This window comes from Dendropsophus ebraccatus, chromosome 1 (assembly GCF_027789765.1).
Source record: "Dendropsophus ebraccatus isolate aDenEbr1 chromosome 1, aDenEbr1.pat, whole genome shotgun sequence".
NCBI lineage: Eukaryota > Metazoa > Chordata > Amphibia > Anura > Hylidae > Dendropsophus > Dendropsophus ebraccatus.
This window is the reverse complement of record NC_091454.1, coordinates 40,826,550-40,853,334: the sequence shown is the minus strand read 5'-3', so window position 1 is coordinate 40,853,334 and position 26,785 is coordinate 40,826,550. Positions and strand designations below refer to the sequence as shown.

Below are 26,785 nucleotides of genomic sequence, written 5' to 3'. Positions count from 1 at the left end.
ACTCAGAACGATCGCAACCCCAGCAGTCACACTGTGGTGGTCCCGATTGGACAGTGACAGGAGCTCAGCTCATTATTTGCGGCTGTCAATATTATGAGAAAGCCGGCATTCCCAGCTATGATCCCATAGTGGGAACATAGCCATAATGTGCTGAGTACATGATAACCTCCATATGTCCCATGCATATAAATATATGAGGGGGAGATTTATCAGACTGGTGTAAAGTAGAATTGCCTTAGTTGCCCCTAGCAACCAATCAGATTCCACCTTTCATTTTTCAAAGAATCTGTGAGGAATGAAGGGTGGAATCTGATTGGTTGCTAGGGGAAACTAAGACAATTCTACTTTACACCGGTATACCTGAGCCTTCCTGGTCGTCCTGCTTTTCTTCTTTCTTCTGGATCTTGATTGGTGGCTTCTTCTCCTTCACTGCAGAATCCAGAATGTGCCTCTTCTTGGCCTGTCGCCTGTTTGGGCTCTCCATGGAGGTCTCCTTGTTTCTCCGGCTCTGCCTTGGTCCAGCAGACAGCTCTCTCTGTCGCTTAGCAACAGTCACACAGATAACATCACACCTGCCCTGGCCGCTTGCACGGCAACGGTCATGTGATCAGTGAGTGATACCATGATTGGGCTATAGAGATATGTGTTACAATCAGTATCATGGCGGCTTCACTTTGCTTCAGGACTTGTTGGTTTTTCTTGAGAGACAAAATACAACTTCATTGGTGAGACTGATCCCACCAGGACTGACTCTACACTTGGATATGTATATGTGATAGAAAACCATGGCAGAATACAACCAGTGTAGAGTCATTGTAGCCTCAGAGGCCTCAGATGGCCCCATGGATGACATTACAGCAAGTCTGTACCCACTGAGGCTGTTTGGACACCGGAAGGAACTGGCACATGGCTTTTAGCCATCTAAACGCCACAGTAAGCCTGACCTATAATATACTCAATCTTTCTTTTTCAAATGAGATATATATATTTTTTGTTTTGCATAAATCAGTAGTATAAGCGATTTAAGAAACTCTGTAATAGGTTTTCTTAGGCAAAAAAGCCTCTTTCTGGACTCAAATGCAATTTCTAAGCCTCCTCCCCTCACTTCTTGTCTGTGCTTTATCAGGCAAATCCGTCTTCATTACAGAGAAGCAAGTGAAGACGGGCTCTGCTGTCTCCATTATTTCCTAGAGAGGCGGGAGGGGCTGAGGGAGATGAGTGAGCAGGAAGAAGAGACATGAAGGTCAGCTGTTTGTAGACTGTCTGGGCACCTAAAACCCTGGATTCCAAGGTCAGAAAGGTCAATGCCTAGCCCTCTCAGCCCCTCCCCTCTCCTTAGACAAATAATGGAGACAGAAATCCTGCTTCTTCTGTAGTGAGGGGAGACCTAATAAAACAGATTTTTCAGTACAGAAGGAAACTCTTTTGGTAACTAAAAGCTATTGCAGTTTCTTAAAATCACTTGTACTATAGATATTTATTGTTTTCAGAAAAATTACCCTGAAATGACAGTTACGCTTTAAAAATACAAATATATGCCCCCTACCCAGACTGCGGATATGATGCCCCCATGTACCACATTTTTATTTATGTGACTTTTTGATCACTTTTTTGTTACATTTTACAGCTTGGACAATTAGGCATGCAGTGATGCCAAATACATGTATTTTTCTTTTTTTTAACTTTTTTTTTTGTAAAAGGAAAAAGGGGGGTATTATTAGAACCTTTATTAGAATTTTTTTAATAATTTTTAAAAGCACTTTTATTCTCTCTCTCTTTTTATTTATTTATTTTTTTACATCTTTCAACTCCCCTCTACCTCCCGGCAGGGCTCCTTGTGCACAACCCCCAGTATACATTCCTAGCACAATAATTCCTAGCATACCTCCTTGTGCACTACAACTCCTTGCATACCTCCCTGTGCACTACAATTCCCAGCATACCTCCTTCTGCACTACAACTCCAAGCCTACCTTTTTGTGCACAGGGAGGTGTGCTGGGAGTTGTAGTATAAAAGAAGTTATGCTGGGAGTTGTAGTGCACAGGGTGTTATGCCGGGAGCTGAAGTGCACAAGGAGGTATGCTGGGAGTTGCAGTTGTGCAGCAGCAACCACCTGACACAACAACTCCCAGCATACCTCCTTGTGCACTACAACTCCCAGCATAACTCCTTGAGCACTACTACTCCCAGCATACCTCTCTGTGCACTACAACCCCCAGCATACCTCTTTTTGCTTAAGGAGGTATGCTGGAAGTTGTAGTGTGTAAGTAGGTAACTTCTCACAGCGTTGGCAGTATGCAAAAAAGGATAAAAAAAAACGGACTGCAAAAAACACATAAATTGTGCAATAAATTTTGCAAGATGTATCAAGGCACTTGCGTCTAATTATGATTTTTGCGCAACAACAGTAAAATTTTGCACGGCCCATAAAAACCTCAGATGATGCAGTGATGGGACAGCGCCACCTACTGTCAGTTCAATGTAAGCACTGTACTGTATTTCTCAACAAGAGGAAGCAGCTATGTGTGAGTATGATAGAAAAAAAAAATGTGCACACTTTTCAGCAAATTAGAGATAAAGTGACAAAAACAGTGAAGTGATAACATTATGACCTGGAGGGATATATTCTGGCCTAGGCTATTTTACACCCCCTGGTATAGAATATATCCCCTGGGGTATACTGTAGCCTGGGTCAAAACTGAGAAAACCAGTGACATGATAACTTTGAGGGATATAGTCTGGCCTCGTTTTACACCCCCAAATATAAAGTTTTTCCCCCGGGGTATATTGTGGCCTGGGCTAGACTGTCTCCAGGTTTATCGTATAGCCTAGGCTATATTACACCCCTGGGTATGAAAATATATGCCCTGGGGTATACTGTGGCCTGGGCCATGGGTGAGAAAACCAGTGAAGTAATAACATTATGGCCCGGAGAGATATAGCATGGTCTCCGCTGTTTTACACCCCCAGGTATAGAGTTTATCCCCCGGGGTATAATGAGCCTGGTTCGACATTAGATGGATATATTCTATCCTGGATGGGTATACTCTGGTCTAGGCTATGTTATACCCAGGGGTATAGTTTGGTCTAGGCTATTTTACACACCGGGTGTAGTTTGGCCTAGGCTATTATACACACCGGGTATAGTTTGGCCTAGGCTATTTTACACACCGGGTATAGTTTGGCCTAGGCTATTTTACACACCAGGGTATACTCTGGCCTAGGCCATTTTATACCCTGGGGTATAGTCTGGCCTGGCGGGGTATAGTTTGGCCTAGGCTATTTTATACCCCTGGGTATACTCTGGCCTAGGCTATTTTATACTCTGGAGTATATTCTGGCCTGGCGGGGTATAGTTTGGCCTAGGCTATTTTATACCCCGGCGTATACTCTAGCCTAGGCTATTTTATACCCCGGGGTATACTCTGGCCTAGGCCATTTTATACCCAGGTATAATCTGGACGGGGGTTAATCTGGCCTGGCAGCAACTTAACTGCTTGTTTTCCTGTCTGGGGGCTATATATGTCATTACAGTCTTGATGACATCATCACGGGAAACTTTCCTGGCTGGTTAGCTGTAAACAACTGTTGCTCTATGCTAACCTGGTAATGGAGACAGAAAAGTGCTTTATAAGAATACAGCCATGCACCTTGCTGGGGGTGTATTGTTGGGTAACACGTTGGGGAGTATAGCCATGCACTCTGCTGGGGGGTATATTTTTGGGTAAAACATTGGGGAGTGTGGCCATGCACCCTGCTGGGGAGTGTATTTTTGGCTAACACAGTGGGGGGTGCAGCCATGCATCCTGCTTTGGGGTGGTGGTGTATTTTTAGGTAACACATTGAGGAGTGCAGCCATGCATTCTGCTGGGGGATGTATTTTTTTGGTAACACATAGGGGAGTGCAGCCATGTACCCTACTGGGGAGTGGTGTATTTTTTAGTAACAGATTGGGAAAAGCAGACATGCACTCTCCAGCGGGGTCTATTTTTTGGTAACCCATTGGAGAGTGCAGGCATGCACACTCCTGGAGGTGTTTTTACGCGGAACACATTGGGGAGTGCAGCCATGCACCCTGCTGTGGGTGGTGTATTTTTGTGTAACACATTAGGGAGTGCAGCCATGCCCCCTGCTGGGGGTGCTGTATTTTTGGGTAGCTCATTAGGGAGTGCAGGCATGACAGCACACAGACAGGGGGCATGGTTTCTATTGGCTTACTGTCTAAAAATGTCTTTCCCATACTGCTATTGCTGCTGGTTGTATGTAGAGATGCCCCATTCACATAGGTGGTGGTCATTTCTTGGATCTGCCTCCTCACACTAGTGGACGAACATGAGCAGCTCCTTCCTGACGCACACCATGTATCAGTACAGGGGCGCTCCCTCCTGGTGCACACCCCCACCCACCCACAATAATAATGCCCCCCCTGCTGTATGCTGTCCCCCCCAGTAATAATGCCCCTCCTGTGTACAGTCCCCCTCCCTCCCACAGTAATAATGCCCTTTCCTGTGTACAGCCCCCTCCCATAATTATAATGCCCCATGCTGTGTACAACCCCCATCCATAGAGATAACGCCCCTGCTATGTTCTGCCCCCCATTCAGAGTAATAAGGCCCCCTGTTGTATACAGCCCCCCACCCACAGTAATAATAGGTCCCGGTCTCTCATAGGCTGCAAGCACAAAGTGCCCACGGCCTGTGACAATGAATAGAACAGTAGGACGCTGACAGGTGCTGCTGCTCTATTCTGTTCCTTATGTTCAGCCCGCTCACCCTGCAGCGGGCTGAACATCACACTGCAGGGACATCCCTTGAAGCTGCACGGCCGCAGCTTCTAGGGATGCCTAAAGGAGACGTTCCCAACCGAGTACCGTGGTACTCAGGGGGCGGCAAGGCCCTCTACGGGTCTCTGTGCACCCGAATCGTCTGCACATGCGGTATGTCCGCCACTGGCTCTGTACCTGTGCCAGGATGAGTTGCTCCTATGGACACCAGGTCCACTGTATTTTTCTGGGACCCTGTGTGATCTGTACAACACCCTGAACAATCTCCTGCCCCGTACATTTTAAAAGGTGATTTACAGCTCTTTTGGACGGCTGTGTATATAGTCTTGCCTTATCCACATTAGTTACCTCATTAGTTATCTTAGTTAGTGTTGTGGATGACAATTTGGTGGCTTCACAACCAATTATTAAGTTTTCCATGGAGCTGTGGTCTCACAGTACAATAGGAATTAGTACCAGGTCAACCCCCAGTCAGGGGCGTAACTAGAAATGACTGGGCCCCATAGCAAACTTTTGATTCCCCCTCCGCCGCCGCATTTTACGGTTCCGGGTCGTCCGCTCCCCACAGTCGTCAGTTTTTCCACAACATCCACTGACATGCTGCTCCCACAAAAAAATGGTCAGCACAGACAGTATATAGAGTCTATGCTGACCGGTGGTCATTGGAACACGCTGACAACAGCGGAGAGCGGACAGCCCAGAACCGGAAGGTGTGTCAGGAGCGCAGTTTACACATAAACACACATGCACATTACATATACATATCAACAGTACTAACACACACACACTCATACACACAAATAAGCCCATGACACATGGCACAGATACACACATAAGCATATATGCAGTACAGACACATGAAAGATACACACATGCACATATACAGACACATACACATACTATCCGCATATACAGTACAGACGAGTGACATAGATACATACATATGTGCAGTGTCCCAGAACATGCAGACTACTACTCCTATTATGCTCATTTCTATTGCTGTGTCAATGCCTGTCCTGGTAATTGTTTGCACTGCAACTGCTGCTAGTATTCCCCTGGTATTCTCTGGTTATGTGTATTCTCATGCATATTCATATATATTCCTGTGTATTATTACATTGTACAGTGGTATGCAAGGCTGCTGATCACATGACCGTACCAGTGCCCTGTAACCATGGTTCCTCCAATGGCCGACTAGCTCTGGCCAGGGGCAACCATGTGGTCTCCCACTTCCTCCTAACAAGTGAGTCTCCCCCCTGCTTCCAAGCAAGGATTGTGTGTGTCGTCTCTCTCCTACCTCACAGGAGTTGGACATATCGCAGGTCCCACTTCACCACTAGAAGTGTGGATCAGGTGCTCTGCTGTATTCAAGTCTTCGGCTGTATCTGCCTGCTCAAGTGTCCGGAGTTCCTTCTCTCATCTGGGTGTCATTCCATTGTTTCTCATCCTCGTTTCAAGTATTCACAGCAAGTATTATTCTCAAGCTTATCCACCCAGCAACGCTACCTTATCTCATACTCCCACTCCCATCATCCGGCACGTGTTCTCCCAGCCTATGCAGCATCACTCCTGCCTTGTTTGTCAAAGCCTGCTATATACCGGACAGAACTGTTGCTACTAGTTACCTCATCTATAATAAAACCGCTGTTACTGAACCCTGGCATTGGTGTCCACTAACTGGTGCCCTGACTAGGTGCAGCGAAGAATCGCATGCCCATCATCACCCGCAGATTCCACAGACTGGCCCTACAGCTGTGCCGCCCTCAGGCCTATACCGTGACAAGTATACACCCTGCAGCTGCCCCGGTTATTGCTCGCTCATAACAACAGCACTGCGGAAGTGGCCCCCAGGGGCCAGGGCATCACATTTGGCGTCACGAACAGGATTACGATCGCATTGTGTGTCCCCAAGAGTGTGCCGCAACCCCAAAGAGACTTTGCCATATCACCATGGGTGTAATTGAAGTGCCTCAGGCCCTAGACTGTATACAAGATGGCTGCCGTCTTCTATACCCCGGAGAGGAGGGGGTTAACCGCCATGCTGCCAAAGTGCGGGAATCGCCCGGCGCCATAGACTTTACATTGACTGCTCCTGATTGGCTGCCTGTGCCAGAAGACGTCACTGTTGCCGGGCAGACTCTGGAACCTGATCCTGGAGCCAGTTCAGAATACAGTAGATAGCTTGAGAGTTAATGGGGCATGACAAGTGTAAGGGTACTATTACACGGAACGATAATCGTACGAATCGGCCCGATTCGACCGATTATCCCTCCATGTAATAAATACGTCGATCAGCCAATGACACCGATCATCGGCTGATCGTTGATATAGGTTTGGACCTATTTTCGTCGGGCGGTCCCGGCCTGTGATTGGCTGAGCGGCCTGTCAGCTGACAGGCCACTCTGAAGTTAGAGCGCACGGGACCTGTGGAGAAAAAGACCGCAGCAGCAGCAGCCCTGGACGTGGATAGGTAATGTATGTAGTTTAAACAAGGGCTGCAAGGACATCGGTAACAATGTCCCTGCAGCCCTTGTTTAACGATTATCGGACCGTGTAATAGGTCCAGTAAACGAGCGACAATCTAGCAGATCGCTGCTCGTTTACAGGTATTTTCGGGCCCCCATCGGCCCGTGTAATACCACCCTAAGGCTGTGTTCCCTCATGCCGGTTAACACATTGTGGCCAAAACCAAGCCCTCTGTATTTGCACCAATTGCCACACAATGTTGCCAATAATCCCAACAACACTGCACGGACATTGGTGAACAATACGATATGGAGAGAAAGGGACTCCTACACATCACACCCATGGCTGACACTAATGCCTCTCGGCTACATTTTAAAACCAACGCCAGGATGTTGGTATATAATTTAATCAAACCATATTGCCCCATGTACCACGTGCAGGTCCCGTGGATCATGAGTCCCTACGCTAACTCCACACTGTGTCGTTCAGCGACCGCCAAACCCCGCAATGCGGGCGGGGGTTAGCCACAAGCATTCATTGGGAAAGGATGAAATTCAGCTAACCAAATGTTTTCCGATAAGCCTTTAAAGGGGTTATGCAACGCTACAAAAACATGAGAACCAAAAAAACCTTTTGCTGAAAAAAATCAAAAAAATGCAAAAATGCACTCTGAAAAACTCATAGAAACAGAGTCAACTCACCAATTTTTATAAATGATTAATAAAGTTTATTGAGACAATTATTTTAAAGAACATGATTATAGAGCAACAATTTCATAAAATATTTTTATACAAAAAGGAGGACAACACAAGACTGACAACACAACAAAAGGAAAGGGAGACCACACAGCTCATGCATGAGTTATTAAGAGAATAGAGAACATGCTTTGACCAACAAATTATATATATCACAAAGTGCTGTATGCATCGTGCAATAGGTAAAAATAACGAAGGCAAAGCATGCAAAAAGAATAGGACAATTGTTACAAAGTCAAATTTCCTGAGGTGAAGAAATAGAGAAGTAAAGTGCGGAGTGCTTAAAGGAAACCTGTCACCCCCGTGCCGGGGTGACAGGCTCTAGACCCCCTGTTAGATCCCCCTATACGTACCTCATTGCGCTGGGTCCTGCTTCCTGAGCCGGTCGGGTGACTGAGATTTCAGCGCCCGAAGCCCGGCGCGCGCGCTTACAGGAGAGTCCAATGCTCATAGAGAATGAATGGGGAGTCCGATGCTCCGTCATTCTCTATGGGCATCGGACTCTCCTGTAAGCGCGCGAGCCGGGCTTCGGGCGCTGAAATCTCAGTCACCCGACCGGCTCAGGAAGTGGGACCCGGCACGATGAGGTAAGTATAGGGGGATCTAACAGGGGGTCGGGAACCTGTCACCCTGGCCAGGGGGGTGACAGGTCCTCTTTAAATATCAGCTGATAATCACCTCAGAAAGAAAGAATCAAATAAATAACCAAAGTAAGAACATCATACACATGAGCTGTGCAGCTTCCTTACCCACATGAACACCCCAACGCACGTTTCGGAACGTCCTTCGTCAGGCTGTGTATGTGGGCACAGCTGGCAATGTCAATAACCAATAGCGGCTTACCCACTCCATTCTGAAGGGGCTTTACAAGACAATAGTGGCGGCCTGTGGACCCAAGCCCACGGTGGGCGTGAGTGACCACCACTCTGTTTAGATCAGTGTTTCTCATCGCTCTCCAGCTGTTACAAAACCACAACTACCACCATACCCTGGCAGCTGAAGGCCATTATGGCACAATGAGAGTCGCAGTTAAGGAACATTGGTTTTAAAGGGGCAATGCTACAGATCATAGGGGGCAATAAAAAGTCAAAAGTGGTATATGTGTGTATATATATATATATATATATATATATATATATATACACACACACACACACACACACACACACACACACACACACAGGGGCAGATTTATCAAACATGGTGTAAAGTGAAAGTGGCTCAGTTGCCCCTAGCAACCAATCAGATTCCACCTTTCATTCCTCACAGACTCTTTGGAAAATGAAAGGTGGAATCATTGGTTGCTAGGGGCAACTGGGCCAGTTTCACTTTACACCATGTTTGATAAATCTCCCCCACAGAGAGTATATACATACATAATATATATATATATATATATATATATATATATATATATATATATATATATATATATATATATTACATTACTCTTTCTTAACGGCAGTGAAGCCGTTATAACGCATTTGTCCTAGCTATGCACCCTCAGGGTAACAAGGCTGATTAGCAGAACACCGAGTAATAGAGCGAGGCTATGTCAGGGCACTTTGAAACGCCCATCATTGATGACACGGATCGGATCCGGCTATAAAATGATCGTTCGTGTTAGTTCTACAAAGCAGCAACGTAGACGTTATTAGAGCGCTTGTCGCTGACATGCTGAATAATACACGGGTTCATATTGGAATCGTACTGATTCCCAAGTGTCTCATCCTGACGTTGGTCTCCAAGAACATGGCGATCAACGAGGACAGTTTTTGCGCGAGGTTTCACGTCTTGTGCGCATGCGCTGCTTATTCCCGCCAGCCAGTAAGAACGGTCGTCAGCATTTGCGTTTGGGTCCGCGGAGAAGTCAGGCCGCGTAGTGAGGAGCAGAAAATGGATAAGACTAGGAATATAAGGAAGAGCAAGGTAACAGGGCAGCAGCAGCCGGCTGTGTGGAGGCCTGGTCACCTTACAGGGAACGTGAGGGTTAGTGTAGACCAGAGTCCCGTCAGCTGTTGTAGCACTACAACTCCCAGCTTCTCTACATACAGAGCCACGTGCAGACGGCCATGGTGAAAGTGGTTTTCTGGGCAGTATAGCACCTGTTAGACTGTAGTCCATGTTTTCACCATCTCTTTAGTTAATTTAGTTTTTACACCACAGGTGGGCACCAGAATTTGGTATTTTTAGGCTGGGCCTCCTGGTAATCCTCAACTTCAGCATGTAGAGAATGGCTGATCCCTGGTTGCCTTAGTGCAAGGGACCACATTTGGTCATTTCTCCCATTTTTCCCTGTATGTAGTCACTCCCTATGGTGGTGCCCCCTGCAGGCCGTGCACAGGTACTTCGGCAGCAAGCCATTGAATGTGGGTAGTGGAGGGTCATATTGTGGTGTACTGTACACCCTTTCCAAAGCCCCTGCCTCACATTCCATACACAGTCTGCATATACGGTCTATGTGCTGCGGACAACTTCTCCGTCCTCCTGGAGTCAAATACCGAGCGTTCAGACGAACATTCATGAACCTGAACTTTTGGCAAGTTCACTCAACACTACACCCACAGGACTGTGGAGTCGGTAAGCCGCAGCTCCGACTCCTGAACTTTATCAGACCGACTTCTGTCCTACATGATCCTGGGGCGACTGAACTACTCACAACTAGACTAGATGGAGCAGGTGGTCTTTCCTGCTGACAATCTTCTATGTTTATAATGGTGCGTTAACACAGAGATTTATCTGACCAATTTTGGAAGCCAAAGCCAGGAATTGATTTGAAAAGAGAAATGCTAGTCTTTCCTGACCTGTTCTGTGCTTGTAGTTAGGGATGCACAATGCACCGAAAAATCGATTCTACTATCGATTTTTGGGGCATATTTTTGGTTCGATACCAGGATTTCTTGGTATTCGATACTTTATGATAAGCCGTGCAGCAGTGCAGCTTATCATAGAGTATACAGCAGGAGATATGGCAGGCAACAAGCTGAGTGCCTACCATGTCCTCCGCGTGGCCCCCCTGGTGTCACCACCTCTGTCCACCCGCCCTCCCTGTCTCCGCTCTCGGTGGAGCTAACTTCAAATAGCTGGCACAGCTATCGCATGTACCAGCTATGTAACTGTATCGATGCCGCTGTCACATTGACAGCAGCATTACCCCCTCCTGAGCCCGCTCCATATGCAGCAGGGGCCGGCTACTGCGTGTAGCAGACCCTGGCTGCTAATGACTGCAGCTCGCAATCCCGATGGCTACAGTCATTTAACCTTTTAGTGCAAAGGTCAGAGCAGGGTCGGCGGCTGCAGAAGGAGAGCGGTGGGTGCAGTCCTGAAGAGGAGACAGGAGGAGAAGGCTGGAGGCGGGGGAGATCAGGAGGAGATACGGCCACTACATCTGGCTGCACAGAACTGTGAGGAGGGGCTGCAGGCCAGGGCCAGCAGGACAGTCCCGTTGCGGACATCAGCAATGTGAGAGGGGTGAAGAGGGGGTCGGCCGGGCTTTCACTGGGGGGGCTGTAGCCTGCAGATTAACCTGCCACCCGAACACAGGTCACCCTGCCCTGACAGCAGGAACTACGCAACTACAGCCCCCATCATTCCCCTGATAGCTGGTGTGTCTGTTACATGACTACAGCCCCCATCATCCCCCTGATAGCTGGTCTGTGTCTTTTACATGTCTACAGCCCCCATCACCCCTCTGATAGCTGGTGTGTGTTACATGAATACAGCCCCCATCATTCCCCTGATAGCTGGTGTATGTCTGTTACATGACTACAGCCCCCATCATCCCCTTGATAGCTGGTCTGTGTCTGTTACATGTCTACAGCCCCCATCACCCCTCTGATAGCTGGTGTGTGTTTCATGAATACAGCCCTCATCACCCCTCTGATAGCTGGTGTGTGTTACATGAATACAGCCCCCATCATTCCCCTGATAGCTGGTGTGTGTCTGTTACCTGACTACAGCCTCCATCATCCCTTTAGTAGCTGGTGTGTGTGTTACATGACTACAGCCTCCATCACCCCCCGAAAGCTGGTGTGTGTGTGTGTGTTACATGACTACAGCCCCCATCATTCCCCTGATAGCTGGTGTGTGTCTGTTACATGACTACAGCCTCCATCATCCCTTTAGTAGCTGGTGTGTGTGTTACATGACTACAGCCTCCATCACCCCCCTGAAAGCTGGTGTGTGTGTGTTACATGACTACAGCCCCCATCATTCCCCTGATAGCTGGTGTGTGTCTGTTACATGACTTCAGGCTCCATCATCCCTTTAGTAGCTGGTGTGTGTGTGTTTGTGTTACATGACTACAGCCTCCATCACCCCCCCCCCCCTGAAAGCTGGTTTATAAAGTAGCACACACAATATACTTAGATACACTGGCTCAGTAGACAGCATTACACACACAATAGGCATAGATACACTGGTTCATCTGAATCACATCACATTCAAGAAGCTTAGGTATAGAGTTGATACTATCAAGCAGGATATGAATAAATACAACTTTTCAGCTGACAGTATCACACAGGGTAAACTGGAAAGGCTTAGATACACCAACACAGCAGTGACTATAGCTCATGATAGGCCCTAATCCACGAGCCGACCGAGAGGAGCAAATGAGCGCTGTCAGCACTCGTTTGCTCCTCGTTCCCCGCTCGCTGCTGCCGCGGGGAGGGTGAGTGTGGGAGGGGCTGCCTGAGTGATCGCTAGATCGTGCGGGCAGCCCATACAGGATAGTGGCGGTCTGCTGCCGCCGCTCCTATTCCATGGAGCAACAGCAGCAGATCGCTGCTATGTCAGTCGGTTGTTTTTCAACATGTTTAGCCCTTTAAGGACGTGGCCCATTTTCGTTTTTACGTTTTCGTTTTTTCCTCCTTGTGTTTAAAAGGTCATAGCACTTGCATTTTTCCACCTAGAAACCCACATGACCCCTTATTTTTTGCGTCACTAATTGTACTTTGCAATTACAGGCTGAATTTTTGCATAAAGTACACTGCGAAACCAGAAAAAAATTCAAAGTGTGGTGAAATTGAAAAAAAAACCGCATTTCTTTTATTTGGGGGAAATGTGTTTTTACGCCATTCGCCCTGGGGTAAAACTGACTTGTTATGCATGTTCCTCAAGTTGTTACGATTAAAACGATATATAACATGTATAACTTATATTGTATCTGATGGCCTGTAAAAAATTCAAACCGTTGTTAACCAATATACGTTCCTTAAAATCGCTCCATTCCCAGGCTTATAGCGCTTTTATCCTTTGGTCTATGGGGCTGTGTGAGGTGTCATTTTTTTGCGCCATGATGTGATCTTTCTATCGGTACCTTGATTACTCATATACGTCTTTTTGATCGCTTTTTATTACATTTTTTCTGGATTTGATGCGACCAAAAATGCGCAATTTTGCACTTTGGGATTTTTTTGCGCTGACGCCGTTTACCGTACGAGATCATGAATGTGATTAAGTAATAGTTCGGGCGATTACGCACGCGGCGATACCAAACATGTTTATTTATTTATTTATTTGTTTACTTTTATTTAAAACCTGGGAAAAGGGGGGTGATTCAGACTTTTATTAGGGGAGGGGGCTTTTTACTATTAACAACACTTTATTTTTTTTTTTACACATATACTAGAAGTCCCCCAGGGGGGCTTCTAGTATATACACTTGGATCTCTCATTGAGATCTCTGCAGCATAGATATGCTGCAGAGATCCATGAGATCGGCACTCGTTTGCTTTCGGCTGCTGCAGGCGAAAACGAACGAGTGCCGAGCCGAGGACGGCGCCATCTTGGACGCGTCCCCGGCCGGCATCAGTAACGGAGATCGCTCCTCCGGGACAAGGTCCCGGAGGAGCGATCTCCCCCACTAGACACCAGGGAAACGTTGCCTCCGGTAATCGGAGGCAGCTGTCAACTTTGACAGCTGCCTCCGATTAGCTAATTAGCGGGCACGGCGATCAGACCGTGCCCGCTAATAGCAGCGGTCCCGGGCCACTCGCCGCACCCGGGATCGCGGCACTTCAAAGCGGGGCCGCAGCGCGGCCCCGCTTTGAAGTGCAAGTGCGGACATATGACGTACCGGTACGTCATATGTCCTTAAGAGGTTAGAAAACAAGCGCTGCAACGATCAGCCGACATGAACGATGTCGGCTGATCGTTGCCCTCTATTCCACAGGATGTTTATCGGCCGAATACGGACAATAATCGGTACATAGAATAGGACCTTAAGGGTGCCTTTACACAGAAAGATTTATCTGACAGACTTTTGAAGCCAAAGCCAGGAATGGATTTGAAAAGAGGAGAAATCTCAGTCTTTCCTTTATGACCTGTTCTCTGTTTATAGTCTGTTCCTGGCTTTGGCTTCAAATATCTGTCAGATAAATCTCTCTGTGTAAAGGCGCCCTTAGATAAACCAGCTCTACAGACTGTCATCAATAATTAAATATGGAAACACAGGTTTAGATACTGCAGCTGAGCAGTTAAAGGGAACCTGTCACCCCCCGTGCCGGGGTGACAGGCTCCCGACCCCCAGTTAGAGACCCCTATACTTACCTCATCCCGCCGGGTCCCGCTTCTGGATTCGGTCGGGTTCCGGAGATCTCAGCCGCTGCAGCCCGGTGCGCGCGCTGACAGATGAGTCCAACGCTCATAGAGAATGACGGAGCGCTGGACTCTCCTGTCATTCTCTATGGGTGTTGGACTCATCTCTCAGCGCGCGCGCCGGGCTGCAGCGGCTGAGATCTCCGGGACCCGACCGAATCCAGAAGCGGGACCCGGCGGGATGAGGTAAGTATAGGGGTCTCTAACGGGGGGTCGGGAGCCTGTCACCCCGGTACGGGGGGTGACAGGTTCCCTTTAATAACACTGAATGGACTTAGATACATAGGGGGAGATTTATCAAACATGGTGTAAAATAAAACTGACTCAGTTGCCCCTAGCAACCAATCAGATTCCACCTTTTATGTTCCAAAGAGTCTGTAAGGAATGAAAGGTGGAATCTGATTGGTTGCTAGGGGCAACTGAGACAGTTTTATTTTACACCATGTTTGATAAATCTCCCCCATAGGCTCTGGAAGTCATCAAAACAGAAGCCAAAGAGAAAAGTGTGGTTTAACCCTTCCTGTGCTGCAGCATGTAAGTGATACAGAGCATAAAATGATATTGTCACCCCTATTAATATGTGCAGTTGTCAGTACCAGTTAGAATTTTACGTACTGCATAGTTCATATTTACCTGTATAACACATGTCTTTCTGGCCAAAAATGCTTTTTATCATTGGTGGACAGTGTCATCTGGGCAGGGCTTTACAGCTCTTGTGCCCCCCTCTTCCGACCAGCATCGTAGTTCCTGCCTCCCTTGTGATGTCATAAGAATGGGCCGCTCTGGAGTGCGGGATTCATCTTCTGTGGCACAGGTGCAGTTGGGCAGTGATGTTGCTGTATACTTATCTGCACTGACTGCGTCTGCGCCAGAAGATGCCCATTCCGATGATGTCACAGAGGGCAGGGACTATGGTGCCGGCATAGGCGGCAAGACAGGGATCAATGGATGTGAATCTCTGCCTAGATTACACTGTCCACCAAAAATGAAAAAAAAAAAGCATTTTTTTTGCCAGAAACACAACAAAGACATGTTTAATACAGGTAAGTATGAACTGTATGGTATGTAAACTTTTAAATGGTGCGGAGGAGTGCGCATATTGATTGGGGGGGGGGTTATATCCCTTTAATTACTCATGCTGCAACCCAGGAAGTGTAAAAGAGGAGGGCGCTACGTTTGTTATCTTGTCCTCTGCACAGGATCCTGCACATTTTTTCTGAATATTGAATTTGCGATTTTAGGAAAAAAATTTAAATAGTCGACCCCTCTCAGTATGAATTAATTAATCCCCCAGCAATGTTGGAGACGTCAAGGAGAGTGCTATGAATCAGCTAATGTTCAGATCTTTTTGTGCCCACTGTCCCTGAATTGTAAATCTGGCTTTAGTCACACCTCCTGTGAAATTGTCCGTACGGTTTAAAGGGGTTGTGCGGCGCTAAACATTTAATCACAAAATATTTACAAAAATTCACTGGGTTTTGGTGGGGCTTTTTGGGTCTGGTCCTGTGACATTGGGGTTGCAGGGCCGTTCCATGGCCTCCCTTCCCTGCACGTGCACGCTTTGCGGGGTTGGCGGTCGCTGACCGACACGGTGTGGAGTTAGCGTAGGGACCCGTGTGGACCAGAGGACCTGCGCGGTGGTACACGGGGCAATATGGCTTGATCAATTCGTATACAGACACTCTGGTGTTGATTTTTAATATAGGCCTAGCGGCATTAGTATCAGCCATAGATGGGGATGTGCAGCGGTTCCATTCTCTCCAGTTCGTGTTTATTCACAAAATAACACACATTACAAAGTTATACAACTTTATGTATGTGAATGGCCCCATTCCCCGTCTTTCCCCCCCACCTACGCTAGACCCAGAAGTGTTGGTGCATTATACTTACCGCATTCGTGTCGACCCCCGTCCGCCATCTTGGGACAATGACGCCGTCTTCGGGAGGCCCCCCGAACCGCTCCATCTGTCCCTCATGCCGGCCCCCCTCTGCCGCGTCATCAGCTGCGCAGCCGCGATTGGCTGAGCGTAACTGTGCTCAGCCAATTGTGGCTGAGCACAGTTATGACGCGGCAGAGGGGGGCCGGCATGAAGGGCGGATGGAGCGGTTCGGCCGGCCTCCCGAAGACGACGTCATTTGTGAATAAATGTTTAGCGCCGCACTACCCCTTTAAGGGCCCATTAATTTGTATTGGGCTACTTATACAGTATGTGCTGCGGAGAAATAGATTATGTTCTGGAGTAGTGATGTCACGATACCAGAATTTTGAGTTTGATACCGATACTAACCTTTTTATTTCGATACTCAATACCAGTTCGATACTTAGTAAAGTATAAAAAAACAAAAAATACAGTGGTAGAAATATAATACCCCTGCACTATTACAGTGATACCAATTTTTGGACTATTTTTATTTTATTGTGTTAAAAATAAAGTTAGTGATATCTGTCTAAGACAGCTCTGCTGCATCAGCTATCACTAAGACAGCTCTGCTGCATCAGCTATCACTAAGACAGCTCTGCTACATCAGCTATCACTAAGACAGCTCTGCTGCATCAGCTATCACTAAGACAGCTCTGCTGCATCAGCTATCACTAAGACAGCTCTGCTGCATCAGCTATCACTAAGACAGCTCTGCTGCATCAGCTATCACTAAGACAGCTCTGCTGCATCAGCTATCACTAAGACAGCTCTGCTGCATCAGCTATCACTAAGACAGCTCTGCTGCATCAGCTATCACTAAGACAGCTCTGCTGCATCAGCTATCACTAAGACAGCTCTGCTGCATCAGCTATCACTAAGACAGCTCTGCTGCATCAGCTATCACTAAGACAGCTCTGCTGCATCAGCTATCACTAAGACAGCTCTGCTGCATCAGCTATCACTAAGACAGCTCTGCTGCATCAGCTATCACTAAGACAGCTCTGCTGCATCAGCTATCACTAAGACAGCTCTGCTGCATCAGCTATCACTAAGACAGCTCTGCTGCACCACCCATCACTAAGACAGCTCTGCTACATCAGCTTTCACTAAGACAGCTCTGCTGCACCACCCATCACTAAGACAGCTCTGCTGCACCAGTTACCAAGATTGCGGAGGAAGAGAAGAGGAGGTTACACAGGATCCCACACACTACAGCCGATCTTATCTGCTCCTCTCAGTCCCGGCCACCTCCCCCACCTGCCAGCCGGCTGGATCCTCACATGTGCTGCACATCCCCCGGCCTCCTCTCCCGGATCTCACAGACCCCCGCTCTCCCTCTTCATCCTCCCCACCTCCAGCCTTCTCCGTACTCCTCTCTCCCGGACCTCCCGCTCTCCCTCTCCAGCCGCTCTCCTCTGTGCAGCTCCGGCTCCTCTCACGGACATCCCGCTCTCCCTCTCCTCCGTCCTCTCTCCCGGACCTCCCGCTCTCCCTCCAGCCTTCTCCTCCGTCCTCCTCTCCCGCTCTCCCTCTCCAGCCGCTCTCCTCCGTGCAGCTCCGGCTCCTCTGCATAAATCATCTCTCTGATAACAGAGCCGGACTCTGTTATCAGAGAGACACCAGCAGCGGGGGTCTGTTACACACAGTAGCCGACCCCCGCTGTATATGGAGCGGGCTCAGGAGGGGTCAGATGCCGCTGTCAGTGTGACAGCGGCATCTATATACTTAAATAGCCGGCACTAGCAAAAGCTAAGTGCCGGCTATTTGAAATTGGCGCCAATGGGAGCGGAGGGAGAGCAGAGGAGGAGACTGCAGGGGGCAGGGGGAGGCACATAGAGAACACGGCCGGCGCTCAGCTAGCCGCCCACCGTGTTCTCAGTAGTGATGTCACGATACCAGAATTTTGAGTTCGATACCAATACTTGATTTTTTAGTTCGATACTCAATACCAGTTCGATACCTCGAAAAAAAATACAACCCCCCCCTTATAAGATCAGCACCCTCCTCTCCTGACATCCTCTGTGCTGTTGTGACGTCCCCTATAGATCAGCACACTCCTCTCCTGACATCCTCTGTGCTGCTGTGACCTCCCCATAGATCAGCACACTCCTCTCCTGACATCCTCTGTGCTGCTGTGACCTCCTCTATAGATCAGCACACTCCTTTCCTGACATCCTCTGTGCTGCTGTGACCTCTCATAAGATCAGCACACTCCTTCCTCTCCTGACATCCTCTGTGCTGCTGTGACCTCCCCTATAGATCACCACCCTCCTCTCCTGACATCCTCTGTGCTGCTGGGACGCTGGGACCTCCCCTATAAGATCAGACCCCTCCTCTCCTGACATCCTCTGTGCTGCTGTGACCTCCTCTATCGATCAGCACACTCCTTTCCTGACATCCTCTGTGCTGTTGTGACGTCCCCTATAGATCAGCACCCTCCTCTCCTGACATCCTCTGTGCTGCTGTGTCCTCCCCTATAAGATCAGCCCCCTCCTCTCCTGACATCCTCTGTGCTGCTGTGACCTCCTCTATAGATCAGCACACTCCTTTCCTGACATCCTCTGTGCTGTTGTGACGTCCCCTATAGATCAGCACACTCCTCTCCTGACATCCTCTGTGCTGCTGTGACCTCCCCATAGATCAGCACACTCCTCTCCTGACATCCTCTGTGCTGCTGTGACCTCCCCATAGATCAGCACCCTCCTCTCCTGACATCCTCTGTGCTGCTGTGACCTCCCCATAGATCAGCACACTCCTCTCCTGACATCCTCTGTGCTGCTGTGACCTCCCCATAGATCAGCACACTCCTCTCCTGACATCCTCTGTGCTGCTGTGACCTCCTCTATAGATCAGCACACTCCTTTCCTGACATCCTCTGTGCTGCTGTGACCTCTCATAAGATCAGCACACTCCTTCCTCTCCTGACATCCTCTGTGCTGCTGTGACCTCCCCTATAGATCACCACCCTCCTCTCCTGACATCCTCTGTGCTGCTGGGACGCTGGGACCTCCCCTATAAGATCAGACCCCCTCCTCTCCTGACATCCTCTGTGCTGCTGTGACCTCCTCTATCGATCAGCACACTCCTCTCCTGACATCCTCTGTGCTGCTGTGACCTCCCCTATCGATCAGCACACTCCTCTCCTGACATCCTCTGTGCTGCTGTGACCTCCCCTATAAGATCAGCACCCTCATCTCCTGACATTCTTTGTGCTGCTGTGACCTCTCCTATAAGATCAGCCCCCTCCTCTCTTGACATCCTCTGTGCTGCTGTGACCTCCCTATAAGATCAGCCCCCTCCTCTCCTGACATTCTCTGTGCTGCTGTGACGCTGTGACCTCCCCTATAAGATCAGCCCCCTCCTCTTCTGACATTCTCTGTGCTGCTGTGACGCTGTGACCTCCCCTATAAGATCAGCCCCCTCCTCTCCTGACATCCTCTGTGCTGCTGTGACCTCCCCTATAAGATCAGCCCCCTCCTCTCCTGACATCCTCTGTGCAGCAAGGGACCAAACATTGTGTTTATTGGGGACAGCATGGGGGGGGGGGGCAGTAGTGGGCAGATTGACGGGGGGGATCCAGGTTGGGTGAACAGTCCAGGGCCCAGGGTACATTTAATCCGCCACTGAGTACAGACTACAACCCCCACACTGCAGGGAGCTGGTGAAGGCTGCCAGGTCTGGACAGACAAGAGAGGGTTACTCTGCCTGGCAGGTCAGTTCCTGTCAGAGGGCAGGGGTTTAAGGGCAGGAATGTTAGGGGCACACTAGAGGGCAGGGATGTGGGGGGGGGCACACTAGAGGGCAGGGATGTGGGGGGGGGCACACCAGAGGGCAGGGATGTGGGGGGGGGGGGCACACTAGAGGCCAGGGATGTGGGGGGGGGGCACACTAGAGGGCAGGGATGTGGGGGGGGGCACACCAGAGGGCAGGGATGTTTGCAATGTCTGCACACATCCCCTGCTCTCACTCACTGCGGTACCACTCAAAGCATGTAGCTTGTCAAAGCAGAGGGGAGGGGGGATTTGTAAAGGGAGTTTAAGGTGGAACAGACAGCCTGAACCTCGGCCAGCAGGAAGATTAACCTTTGCTGCTGGCCAAGATTCAGGCGGTCTGTTCCACCTTAAATTAGCTCCCTTTACAAATCCCCCCTCCCCTCAGCTCCGGGAAGCTCCCAGCTGTCGGACCTCCGTTCCTCCGTGCATATTCATGTGTGCACACTCAGGCCGGTCAGGAAGCGCAGTCACCGAGAGTGTGCATACATGAATATGCATAGGAACAGCTCTGCAGATGGACGGCTGCATGACAGGGGGACAGGAGGCTGAGATGTGACGGGCTGCAGGTCATTAGCAGCGGGGGGTCTGTTACACATAGTAGCCGACCCCCACTGCTTCTGGAGAGGCTCAGGATGGGTCAGAGGCCGCTGTCAGTTGTGACAGCGGCATCTGCACAGTTATATAGCCGGCACATGCGATCGCTGTGTGCCGGCTATAACTTCTCACTGCAGTGAGCGGAGGAAGGGGCGGGCGGAGGAGGAGGAAGTGACGCCAGGGGGCAGAGGGCAGCACACAGAGAACATGGCCGGCGCTTAGCTAGCCGCCGGCCATGTTCACTGCTCTATACTTTATATTAAGCTGCGTTATTAGGCAGCTTAATATAAAGTATCGATACCAGGAAATCCTGGTACCGAATCGTTTTTTGGCCCGAAATATCGATAGTAGTATCGATATTTCGGTGCATCGTGCATCCCTAGTTCTCAGCTTAACTTAAAGTTTCGATACCAGGAAATCCTGGTATCGAACCGTTTTTTTGCCCGAAATATCGATGATAGTATCGATATTTCGGTGCATCGTGCATCCCTATTCTGGAGTAGAGCATGATGGCTGCACGGATTGCCCAATAGAAGTCTATGGAAGTTTTCACATTTGTGAATCTGTAAAAACACGCAAGTGATGTTCTATCTAGCTTGTTCTGTTTTTTAACTGTTTAAGGCCCCCTTCACACGTTTGTGTCAGTTTTTACGGTCAGGAAATCCTGATCAGGAGGCCTCACATGTCATCAGGAAAGTATCAGGATTTCATGACAGTAATCCGTTTTTACCATCAGGAAAAGCCTTCAGGATTTCCTGATCAGAAGAAAAAAAAGTGTTTTAAATATGGTCTAGTATGCCAACATACATCCCAAGTACCCACACAGCCCCTAGTGCCACCATATTCCCCTCATGTGCCCTGCCATCATCTCCCCCTCATGTGCCCTGCCACTGTGTTCCCTTCGTGTACTGTGCTCCCTTCCCCTCTTGTGTACCGTGCCATGTGTTATCCTCTAATCTATTGCAGAACTACAACCCTTATTATGACCTGCCAATAGGACATGATGGGAGATGTAGTTCTGCAAACTGGATGGTCACAGCTTGCAGAACTACAACTCCCATCATGTCCTGCTGACAGGTCATGATGGGAGTTGTACTTCTGCACTGTAGCCATCCAGGTTGCAGAACTACAACTCTCATCATGCCCCTGTTGACAGGTCATGACCCATGCCCTGTGCCCCATGTTGACAGTTGTAGTTCTGCAGCCTGTGGCCATCCAGGCTGCAGGGCATGATGGGAGTTGTAGCTCTGCAACCTGGATGGCCACAGTGCAGAAGTACAACTCCTATCAAGACCTGTCAGCGGGACATGGTGAGAGTTGTAGCCCTTGGGGGGGGGGGGGCAGATCTCACCGTTCCTGGTCTTCTGATCACCATTCCTGTCCAGAGTCGGGTGGCTGGTGCGGTGCGGTGGGGGCGGCAGCTGGAGGGGAGTTCCAGGGAAGGGGGTTCCTGCTGCAGGCCGGGACAGCGGGAGGTTTGTGCCGGTGGCATCGGTCGCGGGGGTTGGGGGGCGGCAGAGAGGGTCTGGTGCGGCGATGCAGGGGAGGGGAAATGTCGGGCAGCAGCGGGATGCCGGGGCCACTGATATTGTTCCGGGAGGGGTGGTGGTATCATCAGTGGCCAGACCGGGTTCTCGATCAGCACCCCGGGGAGCAGGATACAAGGCTGCCAGGGGCCTGAGCAGCGGTGGAGTCCGGGGGTGTTTCTGGGGTGCTGCAAAGGTGAGCGGGGGTCGTGCTGCTCACAGGGCAGTGACGCTGAGGTCCGGGGCGGCGGCCAGGCAGGGTGACAATACGAAACTCGTATCAGGAAAGCATCCGACTTTCTGGTTCATCCATAGACTTCTATGGGGGCGTTGTGCCGGAATTCCGGATGAAAATAGGACAGGATCTAAAAAATCATGACCTATTTTCCGGGACAGACACCCTTCAGGAAAAATCGGGAAGGGTGTCTGTGAGTAATGCAACCCTGTGGGTCTGGAAATCCGTCCGGATTTCCTAAAAGGAAATCCGGGCGGCCCCGGGCCTGACGGGTTCACCCTGACCTACTACAAATCCTTCGACCCCCTTTTGAAAGACCATTTCCTGTCTGCATACAACGCCGTCTCCACTGGCTCCACTCTCCCTCCAGACTCTCTTTGGGCCTATATTTCTGTGATCCACAAGGAGGGTAAGGATCCCTCTCACTGTCAAAACTACCGCCCCATTTCTCTCCTAAATCTAGATCTTAAGTTTTTCTCCAAAATCCTAGCAGCCCGCCTGACACCACTCCTCCAACCCATTATACATCCGGACCAAGTGGGCTTCATGCCCATGAGGGAAGCCTGGGACAACACCACCCGGGCTATTAATGCTTTTATCTACCGATGCGGAGAAGGCCTTTGACCGAGTTAGTTGGCCCTTCCTCTTTGCCACACTCCGGTATATCGGCCTTGGCCCTCATATGTTGGCGTGGATCGGCTCCCTATACTCCCACCCTTCAGCCCAGATCTCGGTCAACAGCCTTTTCTCTACCACGCTCCCTATATCTAATGGCACACGGCAGGGCTGCTCCCTAGCCCCCCTCATCTTTGCCTTGACGTTGGATCCTTTTCTTAGATATGTCCGGAATAATGTAAATATTTCGGGGTTGGCTGTGGGGCCAGTGGAGCATAAGGTAGTGGCGTATGCAGATGACTTACTTTTCTTTCTAACCAAACCCTCTGTGTCCCTTCCTAACCTTCTTTTCGAAGCTCTCGCGGTACCCTCTCATTACAAGATTAACCTGCAAAAATCCGAGGCGCTCAATCTTTCTCTTCCCTCTTCTGTAGTGGCAGCTCTGGAGGCCTCCTTTCCCTTTCGTTGGTCGCATTCTTCATTGACGTACCTAGGGGTCCAATTGACGCCCTCCGTCTCTGACATCTTCAAGGCGTACTTCCCACCCATGTTGAAACGCATCGATCTGGATTTGTTGAGGTGGCACAGGGGCACTTTTACCTGCTTTGGACGCTGTTCTATCTTCAAGATGAATGTCTTGCCTCGCCTTTTGTACCTTTTCCAGGCCCTCCCGGTGGCGGTGCCCGGGTCATACTTTCGACAACTCTCGACAATTCTCACTAGGTTTATCTGGGCTCATAAGCCGCCCCGACTAGCGAAGGCGGTCTTGTATTGTCCAAAATCAATAGGGGGTCTAGGGCTTCCTAATCTTTGCCACTACTATGTCGCTGCCCACCTCTCGTGAGTGATAGATTGGCACCGTCATGCTCCCACAAAAATATGGGTAGGTCTGGAAATGGCTTTGTCACCTCTTTCTCTCCTGGCGGCCCCGTGGTTGCCAGGAGCCTTTCGAAGGGTTGCCCAAAATCCTACCATCGCCCCGACTGAAAATATGCCAGAAACATCTCTCTTCTGGTTTCCTAGCCCCGCACCAATCCCCCTTGTTTCCTGTCCTGGGTAATCCTTCTTTTCCGTCCGGCGTAAATGACCCGGTTTTTTGAACATGGCTCTGCACTGGCAATTTTCGTGCTTCCTCCTTCCTTACGGGCCCGGCCTGGCTATCGCTCTCCTCGCTTAATGATCTCACAGACCCTTCACCCTTGGGGTTTTGGCAGGCATTACAGCTCCACCACTTCCTCCGTTCTTTCCCCAACCCTTCCTGCTTGTACGGTCATTTACTCAGTTCGAGTCCTTTTGCCTGGGTTCGAGCCCTTTCGTCACACTCTTTCCCTCTTATATGCCATGCTGGGCTTGCCACCCGAGCAGCCTCCACCACCTTTTCTCACTGCATGGGAAGAGGACCTCAACATTACTTTTTCCGCGGCGCAAGTGAAACGCGTCTACCCTGCATGCAATCCTCCATTGCCTCTCGTCTTCAAGAGGCTGGATACAAACTTCTTTCTCAATGGTATAGAGTGCCCACTTGACTCCACCGTATCTTCCCTGAGGTCTATCCACTTTGTTGGAGGAATTGTGGTGGAGAGGGTTCCCTTCTCCACATTTTCTGGAGCTGTCCCAAGCTGGTGCCATTCTGGAGAGAAGTATGGCGTATCTCTTCTACCTTTACTGACCGTCAGCTTCCTTTCTCTCCATCACTCTTCCTCATGCACCTGTCGGAGATCCTCCTTAAGACTTAACGCCGCTCTGTACTCCGACATCTGATCAACGCCACTCGTGCTTGCATTCCAGAGCTTTGGCGCCAGCCCGGTCCTCCGAGCATCTCCATGTGGCTCCGTAAAGTGGAAGATATTAAGCGCATGGAAGATCTTACGGCACAGTTGCATGGTCGCGACTCTCACTTTTTCCGGACATGGTTCTACTGGGAGCAGTTCACCGAAGCGACTGAATTTCGATCTCTTCTGGTTGAGTGAGGAACTACCCTCCCTACCCCTCCCTTTTTCCTTTCCTCTCCCCCCCCCCCCCCCTCCTCTTCACTGTTTTTCTCTCCTTGTTCTTTCCTCTTTTCTCTTTCCTCTCAGGTTGTTGACCGAGTGTTAGGTCACTCCCTAGCTGGTTCTTCGTACGCTTTGCCACCCCACTGGGAGCTGTAGACTGCCCTAAATTTTGTTCTAGTTTGATTCCGTTGTAAACCTCATCACGCTTTGTTGATTAGACAATCCGGGTGGATTTTACGGACGTTTGAAGGGGGCCTAACTTTGTGAAAACTAGCACTGCACAATTTCTAATTAGAGATGAGCGAACCGGGTTTGGTTCGAGTCCATCCGAACCCGAACGTTTGGCATTTTATTAGCGGGGGCTGCTAAACTTGGATAAAGCCCTAAGGCTATGTGGAAAACATGGATATAGTCGTTGGCTGTATCCATGTTTTCCAGACAACCTTAGAGCTTTATCCAAGTTCAGCAGCCCCTGCTAATCAAATGCCGATCGTTCGGGTTCGGATGGACTCGAACCCGGTTCGCTCATCTCTATTTCTAATGGATCAGAGAAAGAAACACGTGGATTGCAAAACGGATACAATCACAGACTTTTTTCCCACTTATTGCAGAGCTAGGTAGTGGACTCCGTTAGGCAGGTGATGCAGTTAATGTCCTAAAAACAACTTTTAAACTGGCAGCCCCGTGCCCAACGGCCGGGGCTTAGATTGTGTATGCATTAGGCTGGCACACCCTCCCCACCCTCTTTATCATTAGGAATGCTCCAGGCAGATCGTCTCCTATTCATGAGCTGTGTGAATACTGAACATGGGCTGGATCGTTAAGGCTCCTGTAACTGTAATTTTTTTTAATTGCAGAAATCAGTAGTATAAGCGATTTTAAGAAACTCTGTAATAGGTTTTATCAGCGAAAAAAGCCTCCTTCTGTACTCAAGAAGCAATCTCCCAGCCTCCCCCCCTGACTTATCTGTGCATTATCAGGCAAACACGTCTTCGTTACAGAGAAGTCAGTGAAGACGGGCTCTGCTCTCTCCATTCTATCCTTATGGAGGGGGGAGGGGCCGAGGGAGATGAGGGAGCAGGAAGAGGTGACATGAAGGTCAGCTGTTTCTAGACTCTCTGGGCACCTAAACCGCAGGATTCTGGGGTCATAAAGGTCAGTGCTTATCTATGAACTTATTGAGAGAAGATTGCAGGGTGTTGTGCTTTGCAAGACTGCTCCGTGCTCAGTCACTCCTAACAGCCCCTCCTCTCTCCATAGCCACATAATGGACACAGAAATCCTGCTTCTTCTGAAGTGAGGGGGGAGGCTGGGAGATTTCTTTAAGTACAGAAGGAAACTCTTTTGGTTTATAAAACCTATTACAGAGTTTCTTAAAATCACTTGAACTGTTGATATTTAATGTTTTCAAAAAAAATGACCCTGAAATGACAGTTACGCTTTAAGGCACAGATATTCTAAGCTCCGGCCGTAGGGCACAGGGCTGCAAGTTTAAAAGTTATTTTTTAGGACAATAACTGCATCAC

At 49.3% G+C, this 26,785-nt stretch overlaps 1 protein-coding gene across 4 annotated transcripts in view; it reads left to right on the top strand.

The window, feature by feature from the left end:
* Positions 1–779: 779 nt before the first annotated feature.
* Positions 780–26,785, top strand: part of LOC138773647 (uncharacterized) — a 177,846-nt gene continuing 151,840 nt past the window's right edge. For 3 of the 4 annotated variants that reach the window (XM_069954133.1, XM_069954132.1, XM_069954130.1), the window contains exon 1: positions 9,834–9,933. In XM_069954133.1, coding sequence (XP_069810234.1) covers positions 9,901–9,933 — 33 coding nt within the window. In that variant the 5' untranslated portion in view covers positions 9,834–9,900. Of the gene's footprint in view, positions 934–9,833; positions 9,934–26,785 lie in introns of those variants that run through there. The other variant, XM_069954131.1, reaches the window with a different exon arrangement.